The following is a 14,653-nucleotide window of genomic DNA, read 5'->3' as shown; positions in this document are numbered from 1 at the left end:
ACAGAGTGTTTGTTGTGGGGGAGGAAGGGAAAGGAGAATGTTAGCCGCTTTGAGACTCCTTCGGGTAGTGATAAAGCGGGATATCAAATCCAAACTCTTCTACTCTTCTTCTTCTTGACAAGTTCATGGAGGAGAACGCTCTCAATGGCTACAAGCCATAATGGCTATGCTCTACCTCTGAATACTGGCTGCTGGGAACCAGGGAGAGGGCTGTTGTACTTGCTTGCTGGATTCCCATGGGCATCTAGTTGGTCATTGTGAGAACACGATGGACTAGATGGAGCAGAGCTTTTCTTATGTTCTTATGGAGAGTGCAAAGGCATGCCATTAGCCCACCATGCAGGCAGCTTTTTTCTTTGGTCCTGTGTTCATATACGAATCCACATGAAGGTTCCACCACGGAGGCACCAGACAAATTCTGAAACAACTCAGGACCGTATGACCTCAAAGACCGCCTCTCCCCATAGAAACCTTGCATTCATCATTGGAGGCCCTTCATTGTGTGGCTCCTCCACATGAGGTTCAGAGGGTAGCAACACAAGAACAGGCCTTCTCTGTAGTAGCTCCCCATTTGTAGAACGCTCTCCCCAGGGAGGTCCACCTGGGACCTTCATTATATATATATTTTAGGCAGAAAACATTCCGCTCCAACCAGGCCTTTGGCTGATTAACATCCTGCAGCCTTTTAAATGTGTCTGTGGGGAGGGTGTATGTGTGTGCACAATTGGATTGCTGTTTTGTTTTAATTATTTACTTGTTTTTTATCTGTATTTTATTCTGTGAACTGCCCTGAGATCTTACGATTAAGGGCAGTATATAAATCTAATAAATCAATAAAACTAAAATAAAAATTTCTGCAGCAGAATTGTGGGATGAAGCTGAGTCAAGGCTGGGGTACATCATTTGCTGGAGAAAACCAGAGAACAATTCGCTATGAGAATAGGATGCTGGATTAGATAGGCTTTTGGTCAGATCCAGCAGAGCTTTTCTCACATTCACTGATTCTAACATATAAAGGGCACCTAAGAAGTCTTGCCATTTCTTGGCTCTGGCTTTTGCTTATTATGTGACCTTGACCAGCCCTGCTAACCTTTTGGCGCTTCTGTTTATACATGTTTACCCAACTGGCAGAACCGACGAGGATAATATATAAATATATTTTCACTTCCTCCGGCTAGCAGTATTATGCAAGTGCTGTACACATCAACTTTAACTCGCTCCTTATGAGAAACGAGTTTTTGTGTTTTTAAAAAAGTATTTTACACCTGGCTCCAGTTGGTGAGCCAACAGGTTCTAATAAATAAATAAAAAACAGCACCAAGCTGATCCCTAAAATCTGGTCTCCACTGACAGAACAAATATTTACTCAATGCATGCCTAGGGTCTAGTGAAATATAATGCCTTGGAAGGAGGAGGCGGGATTGTTCATTCTACCGACATTCCACCCAGAAATGAAAGCCTCCCAAACCCATCCAATGAGTCACCGTACGCACAGCTGTGACATAATATGAAGCCTAAGAAGCCGTGCTGCTCTGACCCACACTTTGCACTCACAGCTCATGCCCTGTTGCAACAAAAAGAATAAACAGCCGTACAAACCCAGCATCCTAAATAAGGAAACAGAATTCCTTCATTTCCCTAACTTATGCAATCTTGTTAGGAACTTGCATGTACTGGAGCAAAAAAAGTCACATCAAAGCTGAAGAAAAGAGAGGTCTTTATGCCCCCCTAGCTTTCTTTCTTATAAGTGAACCGCAAGTGTTTTCTTCCAAGAGAAAGTTAGTTACAGTGGTACCTCTGGTTACGTACTTAATTCACTCTAGAGGTCCGTTCTTAACCTGAAACTGTTCTCAACCTGAGGTACCATTTTAGCTAATTGTGGCTCCCACTGCTGCTGCACCACTGCCGCGCAATTTCTGTTCTTATCCTGAAGCAAAGTTCTTAACCCGAGGTAATATTTCTGGGTTAGCGGAGTCTGTAACCTGATGCCTATGTAACCGGAAGCGTATGTAACCCGAGGTACCACTGTACACTTAAGTTCTACTGAAATCCATGTTACAGGTCACTTACAAATCACTTAAGTCCTATTGATTTGATTCGTGGGACTTAAGCATCCATTTTTTCCCAATGGATTGGAGGTAATATCTAAATCTGTCAAGAGAGATTTACCAGCGTGTGGTCTCTTCCTTCCCCCTTATCGCCATGCAAGGCAGACACATAATACAGTGGTACCTCGGGTTACAGATGCTTCAGGTTACAGACACTTCAGGTTACAGACTCCACTAACCCAGAAATAGTACCTCAGGTTAAGAACTTTGCTTCAGGATGAGAACAGAAATCGCGTGGCGGCAGCGCGGCAGGCCCCATTAGCTAAAGTGGTACCTCAGGTTAAGAACAGTTTCAGGTTAAGAACAGACCTCCAGAACGAATTAAGTTCTTAACCCGAGGTGCCACTGTACTGAATTCTGCCTGGTATGCGAGGAGGAACATGACTAACGACCCCTTAGATTATGGCCATATGCTTCACTGACCGTATGCCCAACCTGAAGTAGCCTTTCCCTCTTACATCTAGACTTCAGAACTTTTAGACTGAGTTTAGAGACAGAGAAGAAAGCATAACAGAAGGGTTTGAATATTTTTAGCAGAACTTCTCTTATTTCCCCGGATTGTTTGGAATTTTTGAATGGGTAATTTGTGTTGTTGTTTTTAAAAAGACATAAAGCACTGGTTACACAGGAGCAATTATTCTGTTCCCGCTTGATTTGCCGTCGAACAAGCACTCAATTACATTTTGGATGGAGAGATTCAAGTTAAGGAGAGAAGGGATATTTCGGCTAACACTTGGCTGTTATATGATGCATTTGTAGCCAGCAACAAGAACGACGGCGTACAAATGAGACAGGAACCCAAATCAAATCCCCAGCTGTAGCGCACTTTTAATATATCCTGCAGGCAAATCAGAAATTGCAACAGCTAGCGTAACGCTCTCTGTTGTAATCTGGAAAGCATGGGGTTTTTTGAAAGAAAGAAAGAAAGAAAGAAAGAAAGAAAGAAAGAAAGAAAGAAAGAAAGAAAGACAACAGCTTTGCATTGGTTTTTTTATGCCATTTACAGTGAGCATACATGCATCCTTTTCCCCTATGAAAAGGAGTTTTAAAAGTATTCCCACCCCCTCCTAACCACACCATAACCTCTTTCTCACTCCTGCTCTGGCAGGCTGTCAATGGATTCCTTGGGTGGTGTGGGTTAACACGCTGCGCTCCGCAAAGCATACTTACTCAGAGTCCTTGCTGTCGCTGCCATTCACAGAGCCAGCGGGTTGCTCGCCTTGGCTTAGAATCTGGATCCCTAAGGACTTGAGAGCTCGCATCAGAATAGCTTCCATCGCCTCGACCGAGAGCTTCTCCAGGACAATAACGCGGCAGCGACTCAGAAGAGCCGAATTGACCTGGAAAGAAGGGTTTTCGGTGGTTGCCCCGATAAGCGTCACGGTCCCGCACTCAACGTGAGGAAGGAAGGTATCCTGGACATGGGAGGGAAGCAGAAGAAACTGGTCCCCATCAACGACAACTTGAGGCATTCCCCGTGAGTACAATTAATTCACAATCGCAATTGCGATTTTCCGTTCGCTCAGAGACTGAAGCAGTTCCGTTCTGGACGTTTCGCTGGCAGCTCGTCCAAAGACCAAACTAGATGCTCTTGTTCCCCCCCCCCATACATAATTAAGGTGTGTGTGGTTTTCACTGAGATGGCAGTGCATCTTTCCTTTCCTCTACCTTAAACAGAACCAGGATCTCTCTTCCCCAGGAGTGACCAGGACCCTTAAAGAAAAGTTTCTTAGCTGTGTGGTGGTGGCGGTGGTGGGGGGCAACCTCTGTTCCACTTCTGGTGGGGAGTAAAGAGATTTGCCTCCCCAAAGGCACCACATTCCCAATGCCAATCACACAGGCACCTTTCAAGGAAAAACAAAGTGCATAGTCGCATGCCATATATTAAGCAAATTCTTAATTTGGTCTGTAATAGCAGCTTTATTCATTCCATTTACAGTGTATGTTGAGGGGCTGTGTTGTGTAAAAAAGAAAAAAGTTCCTGCAATTTTTGCTTTACTGTTTTGAGATACAGAGGCAAAGTGTTCACATATTCATCATTACTGCAATGCTAAACTGACAAAAGTGAGTCCGTTGTGCCTCTTTCTCCCCAAAAAGGGTTTTTCAGAGGTCATAAAGAATCATGTAACTCTGATATTTTGGTGGAAAACAATTCGAATGCGACTTTAGGAATTCATGGAACATTTTACGCAGATCTCCCCATCGCAGCAATCCATCATTCAAAAGATCTTTTAGAACTTTCAACACCTCTTTGTGCCCAGAGTTCTCATATTCCATTTCGACTGCAGAACTGAAAACTCTAAGATGCAAGTGTAAGAAATTATGAAAAAGCCCAGTCAGTATTGCCTTTGCTTTCCTGCCTCTTCCCCCTCACCCCACCCCCAGACTTAGGGATGATGCATTCGCATGTTTGTTCACAGGGTGGGAGTGTATTTTGAAATGCTGGACTGCCTGCCAACTTCCTAATCCCAAAGCTTGTGGTTTAAACTAGACTGCGGTCTTCCTAAGGCTGCAAATGAACTCTCAATTCAGTCAGCAAAGAGATGCCAGACGTGCAGTTTCAATATAGGTTAAAAGAAGTGTAGGTTCTAGTTTTGAAAGCCAAATGCGCGTCAACAAACTCAGGGACAGATCCCTGCTTGCTGGGTGACCTTAGGGCACTGGTTCTCTTTCATTTCTAATCTACCTTGTAAGGTAGAGATAATAAAAAATGGGATAACCCCACCATGTAGGTCACACAGAGAACCTCAGAAAAAGGATGAGACATTATATTTTATTTCATCCTCACTGCAACCCTGTGAGGTGGGTCAGGCTAAGAGATAGTGACAGGCCCAAGAACACATAATAATAATAATAATGATAATAATAATAATAATAATAATAATAATAATGATAATAATAATAATAATAATAATTTTTTACTATTTCTACCCAGCCCATCTGGCTGGGTATCCCCAGCCACTCTGGTCGGCTTCCAACAAAAGATTAAAAATACAATAAAATTAAAATACACCTAGAGAGCTTTATAGCCGACAGGAGATTTGAACCCTCGCCTCTCAGAGTTCTAGTCTGACACTTTAACCACTATGCCACACAGACTCTCAGTTGAGATGCTAGAAACCTATCAATTTAAGTATTGCTCAACCACATCGTGTAGAAGCCATTCATTTCCAAAGGGAGGCCTTTCGACTACTTCCTACTGAGACGGTAGCAATCGGTACCTGCTGAGACTTATTGAAACGGTGTATCTCGTCGATAAAGAGGATCGTTTTCCTCTTGCAGAGCCTCTTTTCATTTTGCGCTTGAGCAATGACCTCTCGGACATCGTTGGTTTTGGCACTCGTGGCCGACAGGGTCACGAATCGTGTGCCGTTCTTCTTGCTGCTGTTCGCGATGATGTGAGCCAAGGTGGTCTGAAAGGAAGAAAAGCACAAGGGTGTTGATTTTCCTCCAATAACTCAAAAGACATGGCTAAAAGGCATTGTGAAGAGTGGGAGGGGAAAACAGTGTTGGGCTGTGAAGAAGCGAAGGAGTGTTTTGGGATAGAAAACGTCTGTTTTCTTTTCCTGACTGGAAAATCTATTTGGCATTACAGTGGTGCCTCGCAAGACGAATGCCTCGCAAGACGGAAAACTCGCTAGACGAAAGAGTTTTCCGTTTTGGAGGTGCTTCGCAAAACGAATTTCCTATGGGCTTGCTTCGCAAGACAACAATGTCTTGCGAGTTCCTGCTGGTTTCCCCCCCTCCCCCCTTTTTCTAAGCCGCTAAGCCGCTTATCAGCTGATCCAATCAGCAGTTAAGCCGCTAAAAGCCGCTAATAGCGCTAATCCGCTAATCCTTCAATGGGCTTGCTTCGCAAGACGAAAAAACCGCTAGACGAAGAGAATCACAGAATGGATTCTTTTCGTCTTGCGAGGCACCACTGTAGTTGAAAAGGACACATTATTCTGACAGGAAGGGAGTGCGAAAATTACCATCCTCTGAAGGGGAATCCAAAGAGCTATTTTAGCCAGTGGGAGAGAAGGTTTCTCTTTGGACAGCAGACTCTCAGGCCATTTATCACCAGCTGGCTTCAGAAAGCCTCTCCATTTTCAAAAACAGATTGCCATGTGGCTTGACAAGGTGCTGTTTCCAAAACACAAGCCCAAATCCTCATTGGCCTCTAGTTCTTTGGATCGCAGGCTTCCATGGCACAAGAAACAGCTTGATACACCAAGCTTGGGAGTGCTCCCATTTGCTACTTCCATTATTATTACGGATATCGGCAGGCAGATTTGTGTGAGCAGAAAGCTGCATGCCATTCACACAAGGCAGCCATCTTGGATTTCTGCAGATTGCTTGCCTCCCAGATTTCTGCAGAATTCTTGCCTCTTGCAGCCCTCTGCATAGCATTAAATGCAGCATTGAAGGATCCCAGACTTTCAGGAATAGCTTTTTTAGGGAGTACTGCAGCAGGAAGGAGGTGGGAAACCCAAATTCCACATGTGGAGGCTTTGCCTGAGAGAGATCACAATGAGGCACTATTCAGTGGCTGATGCTTGAGGTTTGGCAGGAGTCATCTGTCTCTGCCTGGCAGCCAACTGCGTGTGATTACGGGGGCAGAAAGACAGGTGACGCTGAACACTTTTGTCTCTGGCCTTTTGGTATGTAACCCTTCCCAACAGATCACTACCTTAGTAACTGCCTTTGATAGGAAAAAGATCCTCCTCCCCATGCATTAAAAACCAACAATAATAGGGGGAAATAGATTGTATTTGATTTGGTCAACAACATATCGGCATCTTTTCACCAAAGCCAGATTAAATGTATTTCATTAAATGGCAGACTGAGAGGTATTCCTTATCAAAATAGGATCTGTGTATGCTCTCAGGACGTCGACTGCATGAGGCATATTTTATTGCATTGCAGACAATATGGTCAAGCTAGGGAACTATTGATTAAACCACTATTGGCAAATCAGCCGGGTCAATCTGAAGCCTATTCATAGAATCATAGAGTTGGAAGAGACCACAAGGGCTATCGAGTCCAACCCCCTGCCAAGCAGGAAACACCATCAGAGCACTCCTGACATATGGTTGTCAAGCCTCTGCTTAAAGACCTCCAAAAAAGGAGACTCCACCACACTCCTTGGCAGCAAATTCCACTGTCGAACAGCTCTTACTGTCAGGAAGTTCTTCCTAATGTTTAGGTGGAATCTTCTTTCTTGTAGTTTGGATCCATTGCTCCGTGTCCGCTTCTCTGGAGCAGCAGAAAACAACCTTTCTCCCTCCTCTATGTGACATCCTTTTATATATTTGAACATGGCTATCATATCACCCCTTAACCTCCTCTTCTCCAGGCTAAACATGCCCAGCTCCCTTAGCCGTTCCTCATAAGGCATCGTTTCCAGGCCTTTGACCATTTTGGTTGCCCTCCTCTGGACACGTTCCAGTTTGTCAGTGTCCTTCTTGAACTGTGGTGCCCAGAACTGGACACAGTACTCCAGGTGAGGTCTGACCAGAGCAGAATACAGTGGCACTATTACTTCCCTTGATCTAGATGCTATACTCCTATTGATGCAGCCCAGAATTGCATTGGCTTTTTTAGCTGCCGCATCACACTGTTGGCTCATGTCAAGTTTGTGGTCAACCAAGACTCCTAGATCCTTTTCACATGTACTGCTCTCAAGCCAGGTGTCACCCATCTTGTATTTGTGCCTCTCATTTTTTTTGCCCAACTGCAATACTTTACATTTCTCCCTGTTAAAATTCATCTTGTTTGTTTTTGCCCAGTTCTCTAATCTGTCAAGGTCGTTTTGAAGTGTGATCCTGTCCTCTGGGGTGTTAGCCACCCCTCCCAGTTTGGTGTCATCTGCACCAAATGATATCACAGTGGCTGTGGCAAAGTTTCTTTCAGTAGTCATACAAATCAAAGATCAACATACCCATGACTAAACATATCAGGTCTCCCTTCCCTGCGGGGATTGTCAGTATGAATCTGTATTTTATTCTGAATCCATGTTATGGGTTGTTGGACCGCAATAAAGATTATTATTATTATTAATTTGGTCAAGAAAGCGGCAAAGATAGCCCAACATTACCACACTGTTCTAAAGACCGTAGAAATAACGTGTGCAAAGTCATTTGAACACCAGATGCATCATATGCCTACTAAAAGCATTAATGTTATATACTGAGTTCAGATTATTTCAATAAATTAATCCAAAGGTTTTGTGTGTTGCATCTGACTATTTTGTTGCTGACTAAAGCTTTGGCCCACACAAATGAGTGTCCTTCTTGGCTGTCAGATTGATTTATCTTAAAAGGCGGCTATTTCACCTTTCTCTCTTTGCCCCCCCCCCCGACAGGACTCGGCAATTATTTATGGACACTCTTTGGTACTCCTTACACCAGGCCTTCTCAATTTGTGACCTGCCAAAGCAAACACAGCTACCAGCGTGGTGTTGTGACCTGCCTTGACAATTGCCACCACTTCTGTGGTCTAAGGCAAGACACACACCAGGCGGGGACAGCTTTAGTGACCCCTGGTGGGGCACCATACATGAAGTTTGATGAGGGGGGGGGGGTCACAGTCAGGCATGCCTTCGGCACCGCGTTTCTATGAAAATATTTTTAGGTACAAATTTGGATGTTTCGGTACATTTGTTGCAAAATTCACCTTGGGAAACCCCAGCAGAGCAGAAATAGCTCAGTTTACCTAAGCTATCTTTTATAAACACCCCAGGAGAAAGAAAAAGGGAAATAAAGAAGGAGGGAAACCCAACTCATAACAAGAGAAGAAAGAATACGTGACTGGAATAGAGGAAACTGCCCTATACTGCAGAAGGCTGTATATACTCTATACCTTTAAAGAGCATTCAATGCATGCCCCCCCCCCAGGAATTTTGGGCACTATGGTTTGTTAAGAGCTGATGGGAACTGTAATGCTGTGGGTGCCCAGAATCTTTGATGGGTGGAAATATGCTTCAAAGGTATCATGTCTACCTGGCCTTAGGCTCACATAATATAAGACAGGCACCCCCAACCTGTTGCCTTCTAGATGCTTTTGCCTACAACTCCCATGATCCCTAGCTAACAGGACCAGTGGTCAGGGAAGATGGGAATTGTAGTCCAAAACATCTGGAGGGCCGAAGGTTGGGGATGGCTGATATAAGATGATCTCAGTAAACCAACCCGGGGTGGGAAATGAGAAAACAAACTGGGGAAACCTAGGGATGCAACTATTCAGGACAAATATTATCTGGATATCCTGGAAGTGAGGAAAAGATGGTCACTGTGGAGAAAAAGAACCTAGAGTGGAAGCACCCGCAAACTCATGTTCTCTGTCCATCGGCCAAACATTTCCTCGTCTATTCAAGGAACCACAGCAAGATAAGCTCGAGTAAGACTATGAGGGGACATTCCTGAAAAGAGCAGGAAGGATTTGCAGAGGGACAGGTGTGGCGAACCAACCGTCTGGATAGCAAACACTTTAGATGTTTTCAGGGAAGCAGCAAGAGAGTCTTTAGGAATGCGAGTAGGAGGCAGCAGGCTTTCTCGATTTCAGAGTTTCAGCTCAGCTTAGTTCCTCCTCCCCATCCTGCCGCAATCAGATACCGCTGTCAGGATTCAGTATCCACAGAAAGTCGAAGGATAGAAAGACTATATAACCTGACCTGATCAATACGGGCTCGTCTGGTTAATACAGACTCATATCCCAGCTGAGTCACGGACAAACCGAGTAGTTTAGCTGTGAAGTTATTCTCTCTCAGACTGAGGGTTGTAGCAACCAAGTGTTGCTCAGAGTAGACCCACTAAACTTAATGGCCTAAGTTGTTGTTGTTGTTTAGTCGTGACCGACTCTTCATGACCCCATGGACCAGAGCACACCAGGCACTTCTGTCTTCCACTGCCTCCCGCAGTTTGGTCAAACTCATGCTGGTAGCTTCGAGAACACTGTCCAACCATCTTGTCCTCTGTCGTCCCCTTCTCCTTGTGCCCTCAATCTTTCCCAACATCAGGGTCTTTTCCAGGGAGTCTTCTCTTCTCATGAGGTGGCCAAAGTATTGGAGCCTCAGCTTCAGGATCTGTCCTTCCAGTGAGCACTCAGGGCTGATTTCCTTAAGAATTGAGAGGTTTGATCTTCTTGCAGTCCATGGGACTCTCAAGAGTCTCCTCCAGCACCATAATTCAAAAGCAATTCAAAAGCATAATTCAAAAGCAATGGCCTAAGTTAGTCACATTCATTAATTTCAGTGGGTCTGCTCTAGAGTTGGACCTGCACTGGATTCCACCCTTAGTTCCCAATATGTTAAAGTGTTCCTCTTCAACCAGGCCTTTGTGGGGAGGGTTATTGTTTTGCTGCTTTGCTTTACTTATTTACTTGTTTTTATCCTGTATTTTATTCTGTGAACCGCCCTGAGATCTTATGATGAAAGGTGGTCTATAAATCTAATAAATAAGCAAAACAAAGAACAAAAAAATGGCTGCAAGCTTCCATCAATTCAATTGGTGCACTAATCAAGAAATAACAGCAATTGATCAGTGCAGCCGAGATGTAAGAGTTCAGCACGATGCAAATCACCCAAAGGCAACTGACAAATGAATGAGTTTGAATTCATTAACTAAAGGATTAGTGTATCTGTGTCCGATTAAAACAATTGTTTTGATAGTGGAGAGAATGCTTCCTTCAGTTTTAGAAGTTGCATGTGCCATCAGGGATAGTGAACCTGTGGCTCTTTTACCTATTGCTGATGGATGGCTAAATTCACGCCACACATTTAAAGAACAATGCTACCACTTCAAACACTCATAGCTCCCAAGAATTATGGGACCTGCTACAATTCCCAGGGCTCCCTGTGAATAGAGATTGACCGTTAACCACTCTGAGAAGAGTACATTCTGTGAGCGGGCATGAGATTGCTTTGAAGCCTGGGATGAATGTGGCCTGCAACTCCTACCATCTCCAAGTATTGGCCATGCTAACTGGGACTCCTGGGAGCTGGAGTCCCAACAACTTTCGGGGGGGCACATTCCCATCCCTGAATTTAGCAGGCGCCATCTTACAAGAGACATCCCCCCCCCCTGCATGAAGGGGGGACTTGAAGGGGACTTGCGTCTAAGACAGCGCCTGAGAACTCCAAGATACTGAGCCACAGCTGCTTAGCTTCAGCAAGGTGATGGCCTCAGGGACCTTCAAATCCCGCCCTGGGAGGGCTTTCAACGTACTGTATTGCCCCCAATATAAGCCACAATTCCGCCCCCCAAAAATTCCAACCGCGAAAAGTTAAAGTGCAATTTGTGACCTTACAAAAATTGGCTTTTACGGTATCGTTGCTGAAACAGACATATGGTAAAACGAAACGGGGAAAAAGTTTTATTGCCGATTTGTGAGCTTCAGACTGTTGTGCAATTTATTCTAATGTCATTCATCGCTTTCCTTGTATTTTACAGTGCAGTGTTCATTTTTTTATTTGCATTTACGGTGCTACGAACTGGTGTTTAACCCACCTGCGGGTCCTCTCTAGTACCTGTAGGATTTTCTTCTACATTTGCCATTTACGGGTGTGAGTGCCTGTGGAATTTTAAGGGAGCAGCTTATATCCGGGTATTGTCTTTTTATCTTTCCCCACCTTGCATTTTACAGGTGCGGCTTATTTGCGGGTGCAGCTTATATTCGGGGTAATACGGTACATTCGCACTTATGTTACAAATAACCAACTTTTTCTCAGAGAAAGGGGTTGCCTGCTTTATCAGGGAAGCCACGTTAGACAATTAAGAAAAGGTTTTCAATAGACTCATCTAAGCAATCAGCTCATTCAGGAGTTCCAAAAGATATATGTATGGATAAGGCTTTTCAAACCTGAACTTTTCTTGGCTGGATCTTAATTCTATTCAGATTGCTGTACATACTTTAAAAAACAGCAACAACTGGGCAGCAGCCCCCTCTGCCCCCACTTTCTTCTCCAATAGCTGCTCTGGGCCAAAAGATCCTCTGCAGCTGGTGAGGGCAGGCGGTGACAAGCCTAAATGCTGCCCGAAAAGATATCCCAAAGATCAGAACTACTTCAGCAGGTGCTCCGAACCTGATCCTCTATTGGAGAGCGTTTCAGAGCCAGAGCTTTATGTCCTGGGGACTAACAGTGAGAGTAGGGCACTTCTGTTTGTTCCATCAATGGCAGCACATACACCCCCAACCTCTCTCTCACTCTCTCTCCTGTTTCTCAGTCTCCTTAACCTTTTAGGCAGCCAAAGGTAGAAAGATTGTCGTTGGATATAAGCCAGTACAAGCTCAGTCCAAGTATGTATGGGGAGCCTGTAGTCCTCTGGGTGTTGATAGTTTACACTGGGACGCGGGTGGTGCTGTGGTCTAAACCACTGAGCCTCTTGGGCTTGCTGATCAGAAGGTCGGCGGTTTGAATCTGCGTGACGGGGCGAGCTCCCGTTGCTCTGCCCTAGCTCCTGCCAACCTAGCAGTTCAAAAGCACGCCAGTGCAAATAGATAAAAAGGTACCGCTGTGGCGGGGAGGTAAATGGTGTTTCCGTGCGCTCTGGTTTCCGTCACGGTGTTCCGTTGCGCCAGAAGTGGTTTAGTCATGCTGGCCACATGACCCGAAAAACTGTCTGTGGACAAATGCTTGGCCTGAAAGCAAGATGAGCGTTGCAACCCCATAGTCACCTTTGACTGGACTTAACCGCCCAGGGGTCCTTTACTTCTTTTACCTTTAGGTTACACTACAATTCCCTGCTGAATCCTGGCCATAATAGCTGGGGCCGATGGTGGTCCAACCACTTTTAGACTTTTCTAGGCTATCCTCTTCCATTTTCAGAAACTGGAGATTACCAAGCTGTTGCTGATTCAGGAAAGCATATGTTTTGAATGCTATCTGAAAAAGTTCAGTTCCTTTTTTATTTATTGCGGGGCAGAATATTCTGCATCAATCTATCCCCAAGCTGTATATGATCTTAGTGCATATTTGCTCATATGCATATTGCACTGCATTCATCAGAGCATACTCTTAAGATATCTGTGTATACAGTTGCAGCCTTAATTACAAGCAACAGGTGTTAAGACATAAGAATACTGGATTCTATAAAAAAACCAGGATACATAAATAGAACATAAATGGAAAGGATTTTTTTTTACAGTATGATATACAACAGCTAACATTCTCACTTCTAACACAGTCCCTCCTAGAAAATAAAGAAGGCTGTTTCTTCCTTTTCCCTTTTCGTCAAACTTACACACAGCTATGCACACATTTTTCTGTGGGATCCATTCTTTCCTACTCTTTCCTTTCAAGAAATAAAAGTCAAAATAATCCAAGTCAAAGAGGAGTTATGCATTAAATCTGAACTTTTGTAATGTTTGCAACTACGTTATACGTTGCTTAATTTTCATTAAAAATTATTAACCACCTTTCCTGTAAAGGTTTGAGACTGTGCAAGGAGAAAGCAAACAAAAGCTTACTTCTGAGTAATCAATGTGTGATTTAAAATCTGCACATGACTATACTTAAATCTGATTGTACCCTGATGCCATGACGCTTGCTAACACAATCTCCTGAAACAAAACATAATGACTGAGTATGTTTCATTTGAAAATATAAAATACAGTAGTCAGTCCCCCACACCTCTCTTGTACTCTTTGGAATTAGAGGGTTCTCTGGGAGCCCCAGAGCAGAAATTTAATCCTTTATTTTCATATAATATATATCCAATATTAATTAGTCCTAAAACACATGATTGCACTGCGCACTAGATAGCAGGTCCCAAAAGACTTACCAAGATCAGCGTCAAAATTGCCCTTCCCTATTTAAATGTGTGCATCACCTGGTCCTCAATATTTATTGCTGGTAACTTGACCGCCCACCCAGAAGGCAATCAATGACCCTCCATTGGGTATTCATGGAATCCATATCCCCCTCCCTATGCAATTGCAATGATGGTGTGGCCAACAGCTGCTTCATGCTGTTAGCTCTCCCTGGCAAAGACCCTCAGGGCTTAGGATGGGGGAACTACATTTATTACAGAAGTCTGCTGCCAGCTGGGAAGAAGGCAGGGGTCTGAACAGCCAAGGAAACCACGCTGCATTTATTTCACAGCCCCATTGCCAACATTCCCAGGAGACCAGCTGTGAAAGGCAGTTCTGTAGGGTGGAGACCACAAACCCATGGACCACCATGTCAAACTAAGAGCACCGGGCATTACACATGAAACTTTCCATCTCTTCCCAGCTCCGTTTGTGGAACGCTCTCCCCAGGGAGGCTTGCCTGGCGCCTTCATTATACACCTTTAGGTGCCAGGAAAAATGTTTCTCTTTAACCAGGCCTTTGGTTGACTGACATCCAATGCCCTTTTAAAATGTGTTGGGGAGAGGGGGGTTATTGGGCCGTTCTTATTTTTTATTTTTATTGTGTATTTAATGTTTATATGTTGTGATTTTATCATGTGAACTGCACTGAGACCTGTGGATATAGGGAAGTATACAAATTTAATAAAGAATAAATAATAAATATGTAAGGAGGAGGTCCTCATCAAGGCCAGTGGCAACGAAGAAAATTAGGA

At 44.1% G+C, this 14,653-nt stretch overlaps 2 protein-coding genes across 3 annotated transcripts in view; one reads left to right on the top strand and one right to left on the bottom strand.

The window, feature by feature from the left end:
- WRNIP1 (WRN helicase interacting protein 1) overlaps window positions 1–14,653 on the bottom strand; it is a 41,982-nt gene that overhangs the window by 18,928 nt on the left and 8,401 nt on the right. Inside the window, exons 2-3 of the mRNA XM_083519398.1 lie at window positions 5,330–5,521; window positions 3,279–3,523 (exon numbers count right to left, since the gene is read on the bottom strand). Of these exons, the coding sequence (XP_083375524.1) occupies window positions 3,279–3,523; window positions 5,330–5,521 (437 nt within the window). The remainder of the gene's footprint in view (window positions 1–3,278; window positions 3,524–5,329; window positions 5,522–14,653) is intronic.
- The window catches only part of MYLK4 (myosin light chain kinase family member 4), a 797,874-nt gene continuing 786,522 nt past the window's right edge, over window positions 3,302–14,653 (top strand). Inside the window, exon 1 of one of the 2 annotated variants that reach the window (XM_083519289.1) lies at window positions 3,302–3,585. In XM_083519289.1, coding sequence (XP_083375415.1) covers window positions 3,530–3,585 — 56 coding nt within the window. In that variant the 5' untranslated portion in view covers window positions 3,302–3,529. The remainder of the gene's footprint in view (window positions 3,586–14,653) is intronic. The other variant, XR_014529601.1, reaches the window with a different exon arrangement.

The sequence above is a fragment of the Podarcis liolepis genome (genome assembly GCF_965112155.1).
Source record: "Podarcis liolepis genome assembly, chromosome: 8".
Classification (NCBI taxonomy): Eukaryota; Metazoa; Chordata; class Lepidosauria; order Squamata; family Lacertidae; genus Podarcis; species Podarcis liolepis.
This window is presented reverse-complemented; position numbering and strand designations above follow the sequence as displayed.